At 42.0% G+C, this 18,328-nt stretch overlaps 3 protein-coding genes across 6 annotated transcripts; 2 read left to right on the top strand and 1 right to left on the bottom strand.

Moving 5' to 3' along the window:
* Window positions 1-1,899: 1,899 nt before the first annotated feature.
* On the top strand, window positions 1,900-4,080 carry LOC121995011. Its single transcript, XM_042548870.1, has 4 exons — window positions 1,900-2,605; window positions 2,756-2,904; window positions 2,953-3,406; window positions 3,926-4,080. The coding sequence occupies exons 1-4, from the start codon at window positions 1,900-1,902 to the stop codon at window positions 4,078-4,080; spliced, it is 1,464 nt and encodes a 487-aa protein (XP_042404804.1).
* Window positions 4,081-12,198: 8,118 nt separating this feature from the next.
* Window positions 12,199-13,679, top strand: LOC121996853. The gene is made up of 3 exons (XM_042550992.1): window positions 12,199-12,702; window positions 12,799-13,103; window positions 13,396-13,679. Exons 1-3 carry the CDS (start codon window positions 12,393-12,395, stop codon window positions 13,438-13,440), a joined length of 660 nt encoding a protein of 219 aa, XP_042406926.1. The 5' UTR covers window positions 12,199-12,392; the 3' UTR covers window positions 13,441-13,679.
* LOC121996850 (homeobox protein BEL1 homolog) lies at window positions 13,073-16,974 on the bottom strand. 4 transcript variants are annotated; one of them, XM_042550988.1, is made up of 5 exons: window positions 15,646-16,974; window positions 14,713-15,074; window positions 14,484-14,544; window positions 13,995-14,404; window positions 13,073-13,203 (listed from the first exon to the last, which is right to left on the bottom strand). In XM_042550988.1, the coding sequence occupies exons 1-4, from the start codon at window positions 16,267-16,269 to the stop codon at window positions 14,027-14,029; spliced, it is 1,425 nt and encodes a 474-aa protein (XP_042406922.1). In that variant the 5' UTR covers window positions 16,270-16,974; the 3' UTR covers window positions 13,073-13,203; window positions 13,995-14,026. The 4 variants fall into 4 exon arrangements, with proteins under 4 accessions (XP_042406922.1, XP_042406921.1, XP_042406923.1 ...); XM_042550987.1 differs by lacking the exon at window positions 13,073-13,203 and having other exon boundaries at window positions 13,862-14,404; window positions 15,646-16,281; window positions 16,366-16,974; XM_042550989.1 differs by lacking the exon at window positions 13,073-13,203 and having other exon boundaries at window positions 13,862-14,404; window positions 15,646-16,288; window positions 16,366-16,974.
* Between the last annotated feature and the right edge of the window lie 1,354 nt (window positions 16,975-18,328).

The following is an 18,328-nucleotide window of genomic DNA, read 5'->3' on the forward strand; positions in this document are numbered from 1 at the left end:
TCTCTTTTTCTGCTTACAGGTCGAGCGTCCGGTCGGACGTGCAACTCATGCTGCGCGACGCTCGGGTAGATCCCGGGAAGCTCGTGCGTCGACCATGCGAACACATTGTGGTTCTGCTGGAGACACGTGATTAGCTCCGCCTTCTGCTCTGCCCCCATATCGGACGCTATGCAGGTTGTTGCCTCTGCTCGGTCGGGATGGACTTGCACTTCCTCTCTCTCCTCATAAACTAAAGTAGGTGGTTTTTCAGTGATGGCGCTTACCAGAGTTATCAAAAGCTCTTGCTTCGCTCGCTTAAGCGCAAAGCGAGGCGAGGCGCAACCCTTGCACTTCTGTGAACTTGAGAAGCGCGTGCGTCGCTGCGCTTCACGCAGAAGCGAGCGAAGCGCAGCGACCCTAACAACTTCCTTTTTTGTTTTTAATTTTATTTAAAACCCTAATTAATCTCTTTAAACCTGTCTCTTCGTCTCCCACTGCTGTCATTGCGTCTGCCGCTGCTGCAACTAGACGCATCTGTCGTTGCTGCTTCTTCACGCGTCGCCTGCAGGTAAGTTTTCAATTTATGTTACTTAAATTCAGTTTGAAGCATCCTGGGCATTCTGCGATCGCCTCCGGCGACATCGGAGGCATCGCGGAAGGCCTTCGACGCCTCCAGCGGCGTCGCGGGAGGGCCCCGACACCTCCAGCGGCGTCGTGGGAGGGACCCGACGCCTCTAGCGGCGTCGCGGGAGGCCTCCGACGCTGACGGAGGCTTCTCGCGACGCCGCCGAAGGCTTCCTGCGATGCCTCCGGCGACGTTGGTGGCCTCCCGCGACGCCACCTCCGGCAACGTCGCGGGCATCGCGATGGCCGTGCCACCATGGTCGCGACTCGCGTGAAAGGAGAAGTAAGTTTGATTTTATTAAATCAAATTTAAATATATAAACAAAATTAAAAATATTAAAAAATTGATAAAGTTTATTAATTCATATAAATTTAATTTAAAGATATAAAAAATAAATTAAAATATTAAAAACTTAATAAATTGTGTTAATTTATATAAATCAGATTTAAATATATAAAAATTATTTAAAATAAAAAATCTAATAAATATTATTAATTCTAATTTCTAAATCAGATTTAATTATTTAAATTTTAAATGTATCAAAAATATTTTAAAAATCTAATAATTTTATTAATTTTAAACTAGATTTAATTATTTAATTTTTAAACATATAAAAAATATTTTTAAAAAATCGAATAAACTTTATTAATTATAAATTAGATTTAATTATTTAAATATATAAAAAATATATTTAAAATAAAAAATCTAATAAATTCTTTTAATACATATAAATCAGATTTAAACATATAAAATATATATAAAAAAATCAAAAATCTAATAAATATTATTAGTACATATACATCAGATTTAATCATTTAAATATATAAAAAAATATATGTAAAATAAAAAATCTAATAAATTTTATTAGTACATATAAATCAGATTTAAATATATAAATATATATATTTAAAATTAAAAATTCTAATTAATTCGTATAAATCAGATTTATATTTAAATATTTTTTTTACTGTTTTATATTTTTTTACTTATTGATTGTTAATTATTATTGATTGCAACACTCTTGACTCTTGATTCTTAAGTTAACCATGTCAAATATAACAATTTCATCCACTCGAAAAGATATTGCTTGAAATTATGCAACATGTTCAGATCCTAAAAATCCAAATGTTGTCAATTGTATTTTTTGTGATAAAATAACAAATGGCGGAATTTATCGACACAAGTTACATTTAGTTGGGGGCAATAGAAATGTGAAAGCTTGGCTGAAATGTCCCAAGCATGTTAAAGAAGAAATTAGAGAGTTCATGCAAAAAAAAAATAATTTGAAGAATCAAATGGATGAAATTTCTCATTCTGATGATGTTGATAATTTGGAAGATGTGGAAGATTTGGAAGAAGATGATCACCAAACTAAAGTTAAAGGGAAACGACCAATATCCAATTCAAGCAACCATCCTACGACCCAAGGTAAAAAGTGTAAACAAACTGGACCTATTAATCTTTATTTTATGAAAGATGTCGATGAAATTGTCAAACAAAGACTTGCAAAAAGCAAAGGACAATTTGATGAAAATAAAAAGAAGTTACGAGATATTGCAGTTGAGAAATTTGCAAGATGGATGTATGATGCTGGAATTTCCTTCAATACTGTTAAATATGATTCTTTTGAGCCTTGTATTGAAGCTATTGGACAATTTGAATCAGGGATGAAACCTCCATCATATCATGAAGTGAGGGTTAAGTATTTGAAGAAGGAGTTGGCAAATACGAACTCACTTCTCAAATCCCATGAAAAAGATTATGCTAAGTTTGGGTGCACAATCATGGCAGATGGATGGACAGATAAAAAGGGTAGAACTCTTATAAATTTTTTGGTGAATGATCCCAAAGGAAGTGTATTTGTTGAATCAGTTGATGCTTCAGGCTATTCTCACACAGCAGACAAAATGTTTGAGTTGCTTTCTAAATTTGTGTATCGCATTGGAGAAAAAAATGTGGTTCAGATTGCAATAGATAATGCAAGCTGCAATGTCAGTGCAGGTAATATTTTAAATTTTTTTTAGCTATTAGCCTGTTACTTCCAATTAATAATTGAATTATATTTTTAATTTTTTTGATTAAATGTTTTTGTTTTTTCAAGTCATCTTTTGGAAAATCGATTTTCACACTTGTACTGGACTCCCTGTGCAGCTCATTGTTTAGATTTGTTGCTCGAGGATATATTCAAAATTCCTCATCTCAGAAAATTGCATGAACGAGCGTTGATGGTGAATGGTTATATTTACAACAGACCACAAGTATTGAGCATGATAAGAGAGTTTACTGGACAGAGAGACATGGTAAGAACTGCAAAGACACATTTCGCAACTGTTTTTTTGACTTTAAAGCAATTTCATGTACAACAAGCAAATCTGAGAAAGATGTTTACATCTGAAAAGTGGGCAAATAGTCAATTTTCCAAAGAGGTCACAGGAAAACGTGTAGCAGAAGTGATATTGATGCCTTCTTTTTGGAAAAATATGATTTTTGCATTAAAAGTTGGTGGTCCATTGGTGAAAGTATTACGGCTGGTAGACGGTGAAAAACAGTCTCCTATGGGTTATATTTATGAGGCAATGGACAGGGCCAAAGAAGCTATCGCTGCGTCATTTAATAATAATGAAGAGAAATATCGTAACATTTTTGAATTCATTGACAAAAGATGGAACATTCAACTCCATCAACTTTTGCATGCAGCCGGATATTTCTTGAATCCAGAGTGTTTTTACTCAAACCCTGATATAGAAAATGATACAGAAGTGATGGAGGGTTTGTACAAGTGCATATCTAGATTGGTGAGAGGTGAGGATTTACAAGATAAGATCACAAATCAATTGGAAAAATACAAGAAAGCAGAAGGACTTTTTGGTTTGCCAATGGCTATCCGACAAAGAACTTTAAAATCACCAAGTAAATTTATAAATAATATATTGTGCAATATCAATATTGGATGGTTATAAAGTTAATCTTATAATTTATATGTTTTTGTTTTTCAAGTTGATTGGTGGTCTTCTTATGGTGCATCAACGCCTGAATTAAAAACATTTGCAATGAAGATTTTAAACCTCACATGCTCTTCTTCAGGCTATGAACGTAATTGGAGTGTTTTTGAACATATAAGTTGGATTTTTTTTAATGCATATTAAAATTTATATTATGAACTTAACGTTTTACTTTTTAATTTTTTTTTGTAGATACATTCTAAGAAAAGAAATAGGTTGTCTCAACAACGATTGAATGATTTGGTATATATCAAGTACAATAGAGCTTTGAGGAGAAGATATGACATGCGAGATAAGATTGATCCTATTACTTTGTCAGAGATAGATGATAGTAATGAATGGTTGTTGGAAAAATTGGATGACAGTGATAAAGACAATGATAATGATTTTGTCTTTGAAGGTGAAGATTTGCGTTGGAGTGATGTAGCACAAGCATCTGGGGTTGGTGAAAGTACATATGACTTTCGATCTTGAAATACGTCTTCTTCAAAAGGGACATCATCTGCATTAGCAAAGAGAAAGCAGTCTTCAGCTCAAACTAGTCTTGTAAATGAAGAAGAAATTAATCTTGATAATGAAACTGAAGAAGAAGATACTGATGGATACAAATCAAGCGATGGAGCTGATGACATAGATTTGGACAATGAAGATGAAGAAGATGATTATTTTGATATTTGATATTTCATGTATCATATTTTCAAAGACTTTTAATTTTCAGTAATCTGCAACTTCATCAAAGAATATTTTGTTTATGGTTATTTGGATTTTCTAAGACATTTTGAAAGTTTTTTAATAGATATAATAGCCCTTTTGTTTATTACATTTTTTTCCGTAAAGCCCGCGCTTGGCCTTGCGCTTTGCGCTTTAAGCCCCAAGACCCTTGAGCGTTTTTTTGCGCTTTGCGCTTTTGACAACTATGGCACTTACCTCTAGCCTGGGAGCCTTCCGAGCGGATCTAGCCTCGGTCTTAATCATTTCAACATAGCAACGCCGAACGGTCAGCTGATCACCTATGACTTCTCCCACCCGGTCGTCTACCGGGAACTTGATCTTTTGGCAGTAGGTTGAAACTACCGCTCGGAACTCATTGAGGGCCGGTCGGCTCAAGATGACGTTGTAGGCTGAGTGGGCGTCTACCACAATGAAATTTGTGGTTCTGGTCCTCCTGAGTGGGTCTTCTTCGAGCAATATGGCCAACTTAGTTTGACCGATCGGCTGCACCTCATTGCCAGTGAACCCATAAGTGGGGTCGTCATTGGCAGTAGCTCGCCTCGGTCGATCTAGAGTTGATCGAAAGTCTTCTTGAAGATTATATTCACCGAACTACCTGTGTCAACAAAAATTCGATGAATGGTGTAATTCGTGATTACCGCTCGGATGATAAGGGTGTCATCGTGAGGGACTTCCACTCCCTCGAGGTCTCGGGGACCGAAGCTGATCTCATGCCCACTTGCCGTTTCTCGGCTGCAGCCTACTGCATGTATCTCCAATCGGCGAGCGTATGACTTCCTGGCTCAGTTGGAGTCACTGCTAGTTAGCCCACTGGCGATAATGTTTATTTCTCCTCGAGCGGTATTGCTTCTATTTTCCTCCTCTCGAGCAGATGGCCTGTTTTGTTCGTGAGAGGCTAGGGATGGTCGATGTTGGACTGCTGATGGTCGCGCTGTTGCTCAGGTGATCTTCTTGCACCCTCCCGCCGTTCGACGGATTGATGCCTGTGTCGCCTGTCAAGAGAGGGCGATCGGCGACGATAGCCCCTTGGGGTTGGCCGGGCGATCGACGTCAGGCCGCGACAGTAAACGTGTATTGTGTGACGCCGACTGGTGGAAGGAGCAAAACATGGGCATCCATACCTTGCCTTTCGATGTCTTTGGCCGGTCGGAAGTCACATGCTGTATGGCATATGCCCTCGTTTCTTGGCGAGGCCGGCCTTCGGCTCTTGGCCCTTTCGACGGTTGGTGGCTGGCTGCTCAGTGGTCGTCGTTCAGTCGGCATCGAGGGTTCAGCTGGTGCCTCCTTCCTTTTTGCCGCCTAGGCCTCCTCCACATTTATATATTCATTAGCCTTCTTGAGCATGTGGTCGTAGTCGCGGGGTGACTTCCTGATGAGGGATCGGAAGAAGTCTCCCTAGAGGAGCCCCTAGGTGAAGGCATTCATCATGGTCTCAGATGAGACTGAAGGGATACCTATAGCTACCTGGTTAAATCGCTGGATGTACGACCGGAGAGCTTTTCTCGGTCCTTGGTTCAAAGAAAATAAACTGACGCTCAATTTTTGGTAGCACCTAGTGGTGCAGGAAGGCCGTTCGGAAATCCTTGAAGCTCCGTATTAATCCGTCCGACAACCTTCTGAACCAGCGTTGCGCCGAGCCGGAGAGTGTGGTGAGGAAGACCCGACAATTCACCCCATCTGTGTATTGGTGAAGTGTAGCTGCGTTGTCGAACTTGTCCAAATGATCATCCGGATCGGTTGATCCGTTGTACTCTCCGATCGTCAGCGGAGCATAGTGCCTCGGCAACGAGTCCTGCAATATTGCTTCGGAGAACTGATGATTGATCCGCTCAGGGGACGCGTTGCCCCGCGGCGCTTTGCCTTTCTGGGCATCCTGAACGGGCGCTTCGTTCGAAGAACATCCCCGCTCTTGATTCGCCTGCGCGATTTTTGAGGGCGTCTGGTACAGAGCCCGGTGGAACGGTATCGGCATAGGGGGTGCTTCTCCCTGCGTGCTGGTCGGCCCTCTATTTTGTCCCCAGATGGAAAGTTGTTCCGGCCAGTCCTCTTGCACCGCTCAACCTCCTGACGTTGACGTGGCCTGTTGCGCCAGCCGATCAACCAGCGTCTTCTGCTGTTGCTGCTCGAGCTTGCACGAGCATATCGAGCTCCTCTTGAGTGAGCATCACGGTGTGAAGGCATCCAGCTTCTTCCATCTTCTCGGCTCGGATGCAGGTGCGTTCCTACAGACGACGCCAAATTTGATCCTGTCCGAGAATCGAGGCGATGGACGCTGGGAGAATGTGGCGCTCTTGTTGACCGTTGGTGGACTCCGAGCTGGAGGATCCTGCAATCACAGTAGCGTCAGTGCTGAGCCAGGGAGGGGTTCCCCGGCGATGGCCCTCCGACGCTCAAGTGAGTGCCGGCGATGTGTAAATAAGGAAGCGGAGAAGCAGAGTAATAGTGTAACTACAGTAGACATTATGCATATCTCCGTTGAAGCTTGGTGCTCCTTATATAGGGCTACTGAGAGCTCGCGTGCACGCTTTTCGAAGCTTTCCCTGAAAGGATATGTCAGGAAAGCATCACACTATACCTCAATGACCCGAGCATATCTCTGACATGACAGTGGAAGCTTCCGTCGTACGATCCTCTGTCCGGTCATGTCGCCAACCATGCCGCCTATCGGTGGCACGAGTTCCCATAAGGATATCGGCTGATCCTCCTTTTGTCTGTTAGTGGGCCGAGCGGGATGGTCGCTCGGCCAACCCTCAGCTGTCGTCTGGCCCTTGGGCCGAGTGGGGTGGCCGCTCGGCCAACATTCCACCATCCGAGCTCCGTTGTTGTGCCGAGATATATTGAGTGTGATTGCTCGGTTGCGCTCCCGTTTCACCGGCTCTGAGGTTCGACTTAAGTCCGGGCGAGCTGGCCGCTTGGCGTGTGCCTCGCCGACACATGGTTTTCTGAGCGTCGGAAGCTTGGTATGCGACTGAGCTGTGGTAACATTGGGTTGATATCGGCCTGGCTATCCTTCGTCTCGGTCGAACAAGTGGGTTGTCCGATCGGCCAGCGATACAAGGGCTTTGACTGCCTAGGTTTTAACTTCCACCGTGGTAACAACCCTTTGAGGGGTGGACCCTTATCACCAGATCACCTCTCTTAGAAGTTCACTCTACATCCAACTATTCTTCTCTCATTCTTGAACCTTTTCATTCCAACCTCTTAATTCCATGTAAAGTTTGCTCCAATTTTTCCAAATTGTGGATTCCTCTCAATTGAAGGCTTTAGAGAAATTTCACTTCTCTTGTAGGTTTTTTGTAGTTATCTTTAGAAATCTTCTATAAATGTTCTAACTATCAGGCGAAACATAAAAGACTTATTTTTATTCCTCTATTTTGTTACATCGTTTATCTTAATATTGCATGCAGGGCAGGAAATGTTTGTTGTATGCACTATGTAGTCATATCAGATACAATTTCAATTCTTTGTCTTGTTGACAGAGCATTATGTTCATATCTTATCACTCTCTCTTCTCTGAATCTTATAAAGTTGATAGAAGCTTAATTGTCTCTGTTGAGACAGTTTAGAAGCTTAATTTTTATCTGTTGAGAGACAATTGTAATAGTTATGCTTGCAACTTAACTAAGAGAAGACCGGTGAGATAGAGTTAAATCAGGTCAAAGTTGTATGCCTATTTTCTGTTATTTCATCAACTGCTAGATTTGGGTCTGTATCTATCTGTTCCTGAATAATATTTTTTTCTCTCTATTTTATCTTTTCTAATAACCTCTCAAATTCATTTTGGCAATAGTAATGTTTGCTTGTTGTATGTGAATAACATTCATCAAGGAGACTCATCTTTGATACTAGTAAAACAAGACTTAGAGCTGAAGCTGAATATAAATTTGGACGAAAAGCATTTGTTGCACCCCTAGTAGATCCAACACTATTAACTGCATTGTCACACATATTATGGACCATATTATAGAACTCCAACATATAATGTCATGTAATAGCTATGTAGAATTTTAGGACTTCTGAATAATATGCCCTGGATAAGCTTGGATTCAAATTTTATTCTGATGCTACTGATATCCATGGCCTTCTTTATAGACTGTTACCTTTCCTCTCGATTGTCAGATTAGCAATTTTGGTTGAAGTGACAAAAAAATCCAAATCTGCTACATGAACTGTATTGCTGTGACGACAGTGCAACTGATGCACCAGTGAAAAGAAAAGATAAAGTTTGATACCATGTTATTGATGCTGATCTACTGTTTCAGTTACTTACAACTTTCTTATGGCGGTATATAATGGGGCTGGAATGCTACATCAAGGTAAGCAAAGAGTTTACTTGCCATTCAATTATGATATAAGAAAACTTTACTTTGCTAATAATTAGTTTGGACTCATACTCGTGATTTACAATAATTGCACGGTCTACTCTACTAGTATCCATCATATTTGCAGTCCTACAATCCCAATTTGTCAACACATTGTTATTCTGAATTATTATTCCCATAGCATGTAGACTATATTTATTGCTCTATGTGTAATGTGGTTCTTAACGATGGACACGCTTGTTTTTTGTACTTCATTCAATTATTTAATTTTACGTGTAAATGCTGTTTTTGATATTTTTCAGTTGTGAAACTTTATGCTTACAAATATTGTTTATAGATGATAAGGATAATGGTCCACGGCTCTGTTGCTCTTAACTTTTTACAGATAGGTTTATTATACTAAGAAAAACAAAGTTTGGATAGATTTGTTCTTCCCCTTAAACTAGGAAAAGTTACTAAACGTCATTACATAGTTCGTATGATAACCCAAAAAAAAGTGCAGATGACAAGGCTTCCATTCAAACATGATAAATGTTGTCGGGGAAAAAGAGATGGATTTAAAGATATTGGGATGGTTTTAGAAAGACTGCAACCCCAGGCTTCATGAAACATGGCTTATCTCTTTAAACGACATCAAACCTTCTTTTCATGTGTTGTGAAAACGATTTGGGACCTGCAAGATCATTTGGAGCATGAGTCTAAAAGATACTTAGTGCTGGAATTTTGGAATCCAAAAATATGATGGGAAAAAAGAGAAAATCAGAGATGCATTTTAGCAAAAAGTGTGAATAATGAATGTGTGGGCACATGTCATCACAAAGTAGCATCCAGTCCCCAGGTTTGACCCCTCATCTATCTTCATCTTAAAATTACATTGCCTCTTTGACCTCCTAACTCAAACAAGGTTGGCCCTGTAGACTTTCTTCTAGTTCTGTATATTTGTTAAAAAAAAAGAAGAAAATAGTAGTGATGGTCCAAGCTTTGGATCTAAACTGTAGGTTAGGTTTGTACCGGTCCTTCGGTTTTGGGTCTCAATTAGCGTCGCTGCACCCAGTCCTTGACTAATTCTATGATTAAACATGTTTATTGTTTGCTGCATACGAATATTGTTATTTGATTGGATTCTAGTTACGGAGTTAGTTATGTTAGAACCGTAGTTGTGTTTTGATGTGTTATCAAATAAATAAGTTTAAGTTAGGTTCTCAATGAGTTTTAATATGTGCATCTAAGAGTTTTCACATCAATTTCCTTATTCAAAATGCATAATTTAGGATAAAAAAATTATTTTATTAAATTTAGATATTCAATTTTCACTACATAATATATCAACTTCTCTATTTTTTTTCTCTCTCCTCTATAATGTATAAAGAATAGAATCCATTCTCTAAATTTAGAGAAGAATTATTCATAAATATAACATTTAGAGAATAAATAGGGTAGATACAAAAATTTTTTAGTTATTTTATTTAAAATTTAAAATAAAATTTTTAGATAGGGTAAATGATGCGAATACTCTAAGTCTATAGAGACTTAGGAAAATACACATATACTCGATGGTTAAAGAGCATCGGACACGACAGACCTTGGTAGAAGACGCAAGCGAGTGAGCGAGAATGATGACATAGGAAAGGAGTCAATGGGCTCAGTGCATTCGAAGTATGAGAAGTTGTGGAAGAGTACTTCGACAGAGCGAGAAGGATTCATATGAGCGAGTCGGAATGGCTCAATGCATCCAAGGGACGAGAAGCTAGAAGGAAGATTACACAAGGTGACCGAGACAAAGCACGGACATCCAAGCGGCCAAAGAAGGTGAAGTCAGCAAATGGTCAAGTCTAAGGTTGATCATTTCTAGGTGATCGGAAGAACTCCAAACGATCAAAAGTCAACCGATGAGTCAGCTAAGACCGTTGTCGAAACGGATCAGAACAACCATATCAGCAAGCCTCCAGTCGATTGGAAAGTCTCCAATCGACCGGAAGGGGTTGAGTAATCGAGAGTTGTTATCGAGCCATTGTTGAAACAAATAAAGGTTGAGGACATATTAGCATCATCTAGGCAATCGGGGAGTGTTTGGTCGATCGAAAATGTCATGTCAGTACACTGATAAGATCGAGATGAAGACTATAAAAGGGATTGAAGCTCGAAGATCAAATACAACACACTCAAATTCTTTGTTTTTGTTCTCAATTGTCTTTAAGATTACGCTCGTGCTAAATTGTTGTAAGAGGCATTTTCATCTCTGGGTCGTTTTTGAAGGAGAAGATAGTGAAGCTTTCATAGTTCTTGGATTAACAACCCGAGGATTGTTTATTTTCTTTTAACTAGTGTGTGTTTTTGCTAAATCGATAGTAAGAGAAAAGATTGGTTTTAATTTTGTAGGTCGCTATTCATCTCTCATCTCTAGCTATCCTCTTCTGTCGCACCAACAAGTTGTTGCTAGTTGCCTTGAGTCTAGCTTAATTCAACCATTCTAAGCATGTTTGGTTACTTGAGTCCCAGGAGATACGATAAGCTGAAACAATGTAACCTAATTAATCATGTTACTATCACAACATTGGACCAAACTAGCTGCGAAGCACATTTTTAAAATTGCACCATCTGATGAATCGATGATCTAGTAATAACTAGAGAAGATTGAAAATTAAGAAGATTAAAAATATTCAGATTTCTTCCTAAAACAATTCTTGAAAAAAAAATGGAAAGAAAAGCCACTCTCTTGCTAGGGTTTGGTTGGGTCTAGGCCTCTAGAGGGGAGGTGATTAAAATGGATCAAACAACCCAAATTGAGTTGTCTTTGGGTTGTGATTTGCCTCCCTATAAAGGGTATTAATCCACAACCATGGCCAAGCCTCACTTGTGATTCATTAATTGCAAAGAGTTCCTTTTCATCTTCGATCTTTCCTTCCACCTAAACACAGATAACTTTCTATCTAACTTCTTTCCTTTCTTTCCAACTTCCTATCCTTCGCTATAAGCCAACCCTTACAATAAACATAAATAAAGGCTGGCCAGTTCACGTGGACACCATCAGCAGATCAATCTGTCAGAATCATTAATTTCCTTACATCGCAAGTATATATATATGTCAACCTATCCTTCCTCGCATTTGCCTGCCCTCCCAAGTAAACTAAAAAAATAAATTAATCCCATTGTTAATGAATTTGATAATCTTGTATATTAAGATAATTGAGTCACTCGAATCTAAAATGAAAATAAATTAAATTTATTTGATTGATTATTAAACTTAATAATATAATTTTATTGGTACATTTTAAATGTTTTTTATTTATCATGTTGATGATAATTATTAACATCAAACTTGCTAATGAATGTTTAATTAATTTACTCTCTTATATTTAAGTTAAGTAGGCATAGATGGAGAATTCCGCGTGCACTCCGCGGGCACTCCGCGGGCAGATAGTGAATGATACAGCAATGAAAAGAAAAGAAAAGAAAAAGAAAAATAAGGAAAAAGAAGTCCTTTCGGAGAATAATGACTTATCTTCACTCGCACTGAACAGAGGTTTTTGCTATGAAGACGAGGGATTTTTTATGGAGGAAAAAGGTTAAGTTAAATGAGAAAGATATACGAGGGCGGTTGGCGATGTGCCAATTGGACGCGGATTCTTCGCGGCCGCCACTTTGATTTTAATTTTGATCGCTAACGTAGGATTCCATTCCCACGCTTTTAATTGTTCTATAGCTGGTTGCCGCGGCCGCCGCTGACGAGCCATGGAGAAGAAGACCCTGATGGCCATGGGCTGCTCGCCGAGGACGAGGCCCCTCGGCAGCCGCCCGTGGCGGTGGGCCAAGACCCTCTTCTTCCTCGCCTCCATGCTCGCCTCCCTCCTGCTCGACTGCGCCCCACCCCTGCTCGTCGTCGTCCTCGACTCGCTCTTCCCCGCTGCTGTCGTCTCCGCTGCCGCCGCTGACTCCCCGCTCTCCGCCGTTTCCATGTCCCGACAGCTCAGAAGCTTCAGCTTCCGCTCCTCGCTGGTCGACCTCCCCATCGTCTCCGCCCTCCGGTCACTCTTAATCCTCTGTAAGTCGACCCGGAAGGGGAGTTTGTTAATTGATTAATTGCTCGCCGGCGTAAGTGTTTAGGTTCCTTTTTTCCCTCGATCGCTGGGATTTTCAGGTGCTTTTCTCTCTTGCGGCGGGAGTCGGGGGGTGTACCTCTGCGTTGCCTCCGCCTGTAGCTCTGCCTCCGTCGTCTACGTCCTGCTCAAGGTCTCCAGCATGGCGTCGGCGGCCGCGGATAGTTCGCTTCCAGGAGTGGAGCCGCGGCGAGTCCTCGCTCTGGCCGCCGGCGACGATGCGGCTGCCGTGGAGATGCTGTTCTTGGCCTCGGTGGCGATGGCCATCGCGCACGTGGTGGCGGCGTACCGGACGAGCTGCAGGGAGCGGCGCAAGATGCTCGTTTACAGGATCGACGTCGAAGCGGTATCGTCAACGATCCTTAATTAATTGCTTCGATTTCTTCCTCGAATCCTTCGGTTTCCTTCGCCGATCACTTCAAATCTTCAGCAAATGACTCTGTTCTCTGCAAGAACAGAGTGACATTAGCTCAAATTATTCATCCCAGTTATTAATTTTATTGACTATTTCTAGGATAACTGGCCTGGCCAGAAGTTTCCGGTCAAATTAGTCACCTAATGATGATGCATTCTAATTAATTACCTGCGGATTAAGTACATCAAGTAATTCAGTAAACTTTTGGTCAAACATACTGCAGGTAAAAGTAAAAGGAGGACTAATCAAAGGGGACATCAAACTATGAGGGAGTTGTAGTTGATGGAATACAACACACACTACAATTTTCTGTTGCCAATTGAAGGTTTTACCTTTCACAAAGTGATCAATTTGTTGAGCAAACAACAAAAATATGATCAATGTTTTTGGATAGTTTTACTTTGTGTAGTTATGTGAAATATTGTACACTTTTTATGTGCCTGATTTGAGAGCTGTGTTTAAGCTCTCCAGCCCATAAGCAATGTATATATCTTCCCCTTTATTTCATTTTTTTAAAAGACAAATATTTTAACATAGGGATACCTTTGATTATCATTTTATTATTTTGGGGGATTACTTTTTCAAGGAAAATATTTTATTAAAAAAATTAGATAAGTATAAAATTCATGGTCACTATTTGTGTATTTTTAGAAAATAAATGAGATAAGAAGAGTATTTTACTAAGTAAATTATCAAAAATTATAATATTTTAATATTGGATCAACACATTTAATCTATATATACTCCGTGATCAACAGGTATGAGTGCATGTATAAACAACAAGCGTTGACTCGTTAATCTTCAATTAATCACCTTAATTACCTCCATTATTAGGCTTGTAATCGATTTAATTATCACCCCGCCAAGTCTCGCAGCAACTGATGAGCTCCCATGAGGTCAGCGTGCTCTCCGCCGCCATCGTGCTGCTGCAGGCCGAGCGTCAGCGACACGCCGCCGCCGCCGCCGCAGGACGCGAAGTCGATGTCGACGAGGCCGAAGCTCTCGCTAGGGTTTCGGGAGCCCTTGCTGCCGCCGTCGCGGCCACTTATGACCCAGGAGAGCGAGTCCGGGTCGGGCAGCTGCAGCTGCCCTGCTCCCGGCTTCTGCTCCTCATCCATCTCCACTAGTTCAGTCGTTTGCATGAACTCCTCGTCCTTTGTTTCTTCCATGTACATCTCTTCCACCATGGGCTTCCATAGCCGTACCCGAGCGTTTATGAACCAATTTGATACCTGTGATCATAATTGCAATTATAAGAAAGATCAAAGCCGACTGACCGAAAGAGAAAGGGAGAGTTAAATATATTTGCACCTGACTCCTGGAGAGTCCAGTTTGACGAGCTAATATATGTTTATCAACGTCGCTAGGATAGCTGCAGATTATAATCAATTAATCAATTTGATTTGCTTGAAGAAGTGTGGCTGCATGTGTTGTATGTGATGCATGTCAAGAACTAACTAGGGTGAGCATGTTAAATATTCTGTCATATGAAGAAGAAGAAGAAGAAGATGATGATGAGATTATAGTGTGTAATTATTACGGGTGGAGGAAGTGCTCGAAGAGCCATGCACGGAGGACGGCGACGGAGCGTTCGGGGAGTCCCCTCTGCGGCCGCCAGGGGTGTCTCTCCATCACGCCGGGGTGCTGCCGGAGGCACCGGTCGATCAGCTTCAGCCTCGGCGTCTCGCCGCTGGTGGTCCCTGCCGCGACCGCGCGATCGTCCTTCTCCCCCATCGCCTGCACCTGCCCTGCGATCCCGTCGCGCAGGCACCGGAAGTGCGTCGACATCACCTTGGACGCCAAGGTGGAGTACACCGCCGCCGATCCCTCGCCGGCCACCGCCTCGAACGACGACACCAGAGCGAGCATTTGCTCGCGATACCGCCTGTACCCACTGTCCACCTAAAATCAAAATCAAACCGAATTAATCAATCTAAAGTAATTAGGGTTAGCAAATTCAAGAGAGGGAGATATGGTGGGGCGACGATAGAAGAGGGATGGAGGGCCTGCAGCCTGCAGGCCTAGATGGAAAGGAATAGATGTTTCCTGCAGTTCAGACGCAGCACTGCACCAATGACAGCCACTACTGCTGCTACTACTGCCCTACTGCATGCATAATTGAACTCGGATAGATTCATCATCAACTCTATTTAACTTAATTACGCCAATTAATCCACCGGTTCTATCCCATGAAAATTCCAGAATAAATCGTAAATTAAAGTCATAAGACTCGGATTCTTAGATGTTTGAAAAATTGAAAAAGTCACCTTGCCGCAGCACCAATGCCCCGGTGTAAAATCCAGGTATACGATTACTACACACTTCTAGTGCAAATCTGGTGGGTGGCCTTTCAATTCTCTCAGTCTCAGACCTACCGTTACCAATCAATTATGTCTTTGCTGTGATAGCCGGGAATTTGGACATCGATTATATGGGGGGAAGAAAAGGGGGTTGAATTGATCGTGGTCATCACCTCTTGGAGCATGGCTATGAGTTTGGCCTTCCGCGCTTGAAGCTCGTGGATGGTGGAGGTGTAGAGAGCTGATTTGTTGATGGGATTGGAGGAGGTAGAGGGCGCCCTTCCTGCCTCCCAGTGAGGATTGCTTTTGCCGGCCATGGGCTTGGATGCTCCGCCGGCGCCGGCGGTTTTGAGATTGCAGAACTCGTTCAGTAGCTCGCGAGCTGGGATCAAGAACTTGGAGTTCTTCAGCAGCGGGGGCGGAGGATAATTGGGTAGGGCGTGGTTCAAGGAAAAGGACACGCACGATGGTGGCGCCGCCTCGAACAGAAACCTCGCGGAGGAGACGGAGGAGGATTCGACGTGGAGGAGCATCCGATTCTGCGGCGCTACCGGCCACGGGAACAACAGATTATTCTCGCTGATCAGCGGCGGTGACACGGAGCAGCTGGCGGCGGCGGCAGCAGCAGCGGCCGTCGGGGGGAAGAAGGCTCGCCCCATGATGTCCATTCCTGCAGCCGCCGCTTGTTGCAGGCCGTACGGCTCCTGGCTCGACTGAAGCCCCTGCATCGCGCCGGCGCCGGAGGAGAAATCGGCGTAACCCAAGGTCTGACGATGAGTCGAGTGATCATAAGCCATCAAGAACTAATCCTGCGCGCTATGAAAAACATAAAAAAAAAAAATCTAAATATGAAGCACAGAGATGATAGATTAAAGATCTCGCTGAAGATTAACCTTTCCAGTGAATTTAAATACGAGAATCAAGCAATAGCGCTTTTCCTCTACATCAAATCTAATCTATGAAATCCAGAGGAAGAAAGAAAGAAAGAAGGGACACAAGATGGATCGTATAAGAAAGGAAGCATAACATAGATCCTTAGCAAAAGCCTCTCCTTTATTCTTTCTTTCTTTCATTCTCTCTTCGCATTCAGTAAAACGACTTGCTCAACAGCCGCCGCATGGCCATGCATCCTCCACCCTTTTTCTTATTGCATCTTTTGTCGAGTGGCAGATCAGGGATCGGCACGAATCCTAACTCCTCCTTTCTCTCTTTCTCACAACTTTTCAGATGTGCTCTACTTCTCCACCGCAGACGCGCAGAGACAGCGAGTCAGTCTGTATGTGCGCGGGAGAGAGAGAGAGAGAGAGAGAACCGACTAACGAATGAACTGAGGAGAGGAAGAAGAAGAGGAGCAGGAAAAGCAGGAAAGCAGGGGGTGTGGTCCTCGCCTTCAAACTAATTCCCATTAAAACGCCAATGGGGAAAACAGCAGAGGACCACCCCCAAAAGCCTGGGACCGCATCTTCTTCTTATGCCATGCCATTTTTCACTTCTTCCTCTTCCTTCTTTTTTTAATTTCTCCTCTCGTCGATCGCTAGTGGTCCACGTTTCCCACCTCGTACCCTGTTTTTTTCTAATACACGATCAACGCTAACTAAACACGTCTTAATTTCGTCTTCCTGGCGTCATCTTCCTTCTTCGGATTGTCTTCCTCGGGATGTTTTTTTCAACATGTAAATTCTCCATATTTAAACCCAGCCCATTGATAACTAACTCATCACGCTTGTCTTTTTGCCGGTGTAAGCTAATGGGAGAAAGGCATTTCTGCGTGGGCTACTATATACGTCCTCTGATCTTAATGTTTTGTTACATATATGTGAATGGAAAATAGGTGAAAGAGAAAAAAAAATTTATTACGAATGAAACTTATTTTTATATTGAGAATTTAAGGTTCATTTATATTGATTCACATATATTAATAATGTGAATAAATATATAGAAAGAGATTCTCTTTCATACATGGTACACGGAGTGTAAATTTAGGTTCTGATTTATATTAAATTAAGCTGACTCATGTATGAGTACGACCTGCACATATTGAATGTCAGACCAGTTAGAGCAAAGTGGAACAACTAACATTTTGTCATATAAATTCTTTTTATTTACTATTCAAGAAAGTAACAGAAGTATTAACCATTGTTAATAGCGATTTCGTTTTAAGCAAAACACACACACAAAAGTTAACACTCTCCATCTACGCTCCCATCCTCCTTTGCTGTGCATCTCTCTCTTGCTCAATGGAGTATTTGTGATAAGAGTCTGGTACCTCTTGATTTGTCATGACCACTAATGCTTGGTGTGTATTACGGTTAACCATTGTATCTTAGGAAACAGACGACCCAAGAATACCTCGAAGCACAACCAGAGGTCCAGAGGTGGGCCTCGGACCGCTCTACCCGATTGACTACTCAGCCTGATCTGCCTATAGGCCACCCTACCTCTAGTCTACCCCTCGGTTGGTTTTGCCACTCGGTCGGCTCTGCCTGATCTACTACTCAACCTCAAGCACATCTGAAAATTGGGCGAATCTATTTCAAGAAAATTACGTCCATCACAAGCCTTAGTCCACTCGCTTGCACGAATGCTTCGACTGCTTTGTCGCTCAGGTTACTCTACCCTGCCAACCACTTGGTCTGATCTGCTGCTCTGCCAACCTGACGGCACTATCCAGTCGGCTACTCTGCTTAGTTGATCTCTCGTCCTGATTAGCTACTTTGCTCTGTTGCTCTGCCCGGTCGAGTATTCTGTCTGCTCGGTTACTATGCTCGTTCGACCGATTTGTCCTCTCGATCGCTCTGCTCTCTCAGTCAATCTACCCACTCAACCTCTATGTCCGTTCAACCACTATACAATCTA

Source organism: Zingiber officinale, chromosome 6A, assembly GCF_018446385.1.
Source record: "Zingiber officinale cultivar Zhangliang chromosome 6A, Zo_v1.1, whole genome shotgun sequence".
Lineage (NCBI taxonomy): Eukaryota > Viridiplantae > Streptophyta > Magnoliopsida > Zingiberales > Zingiberaceae > Zingiber > Zingiber officinale.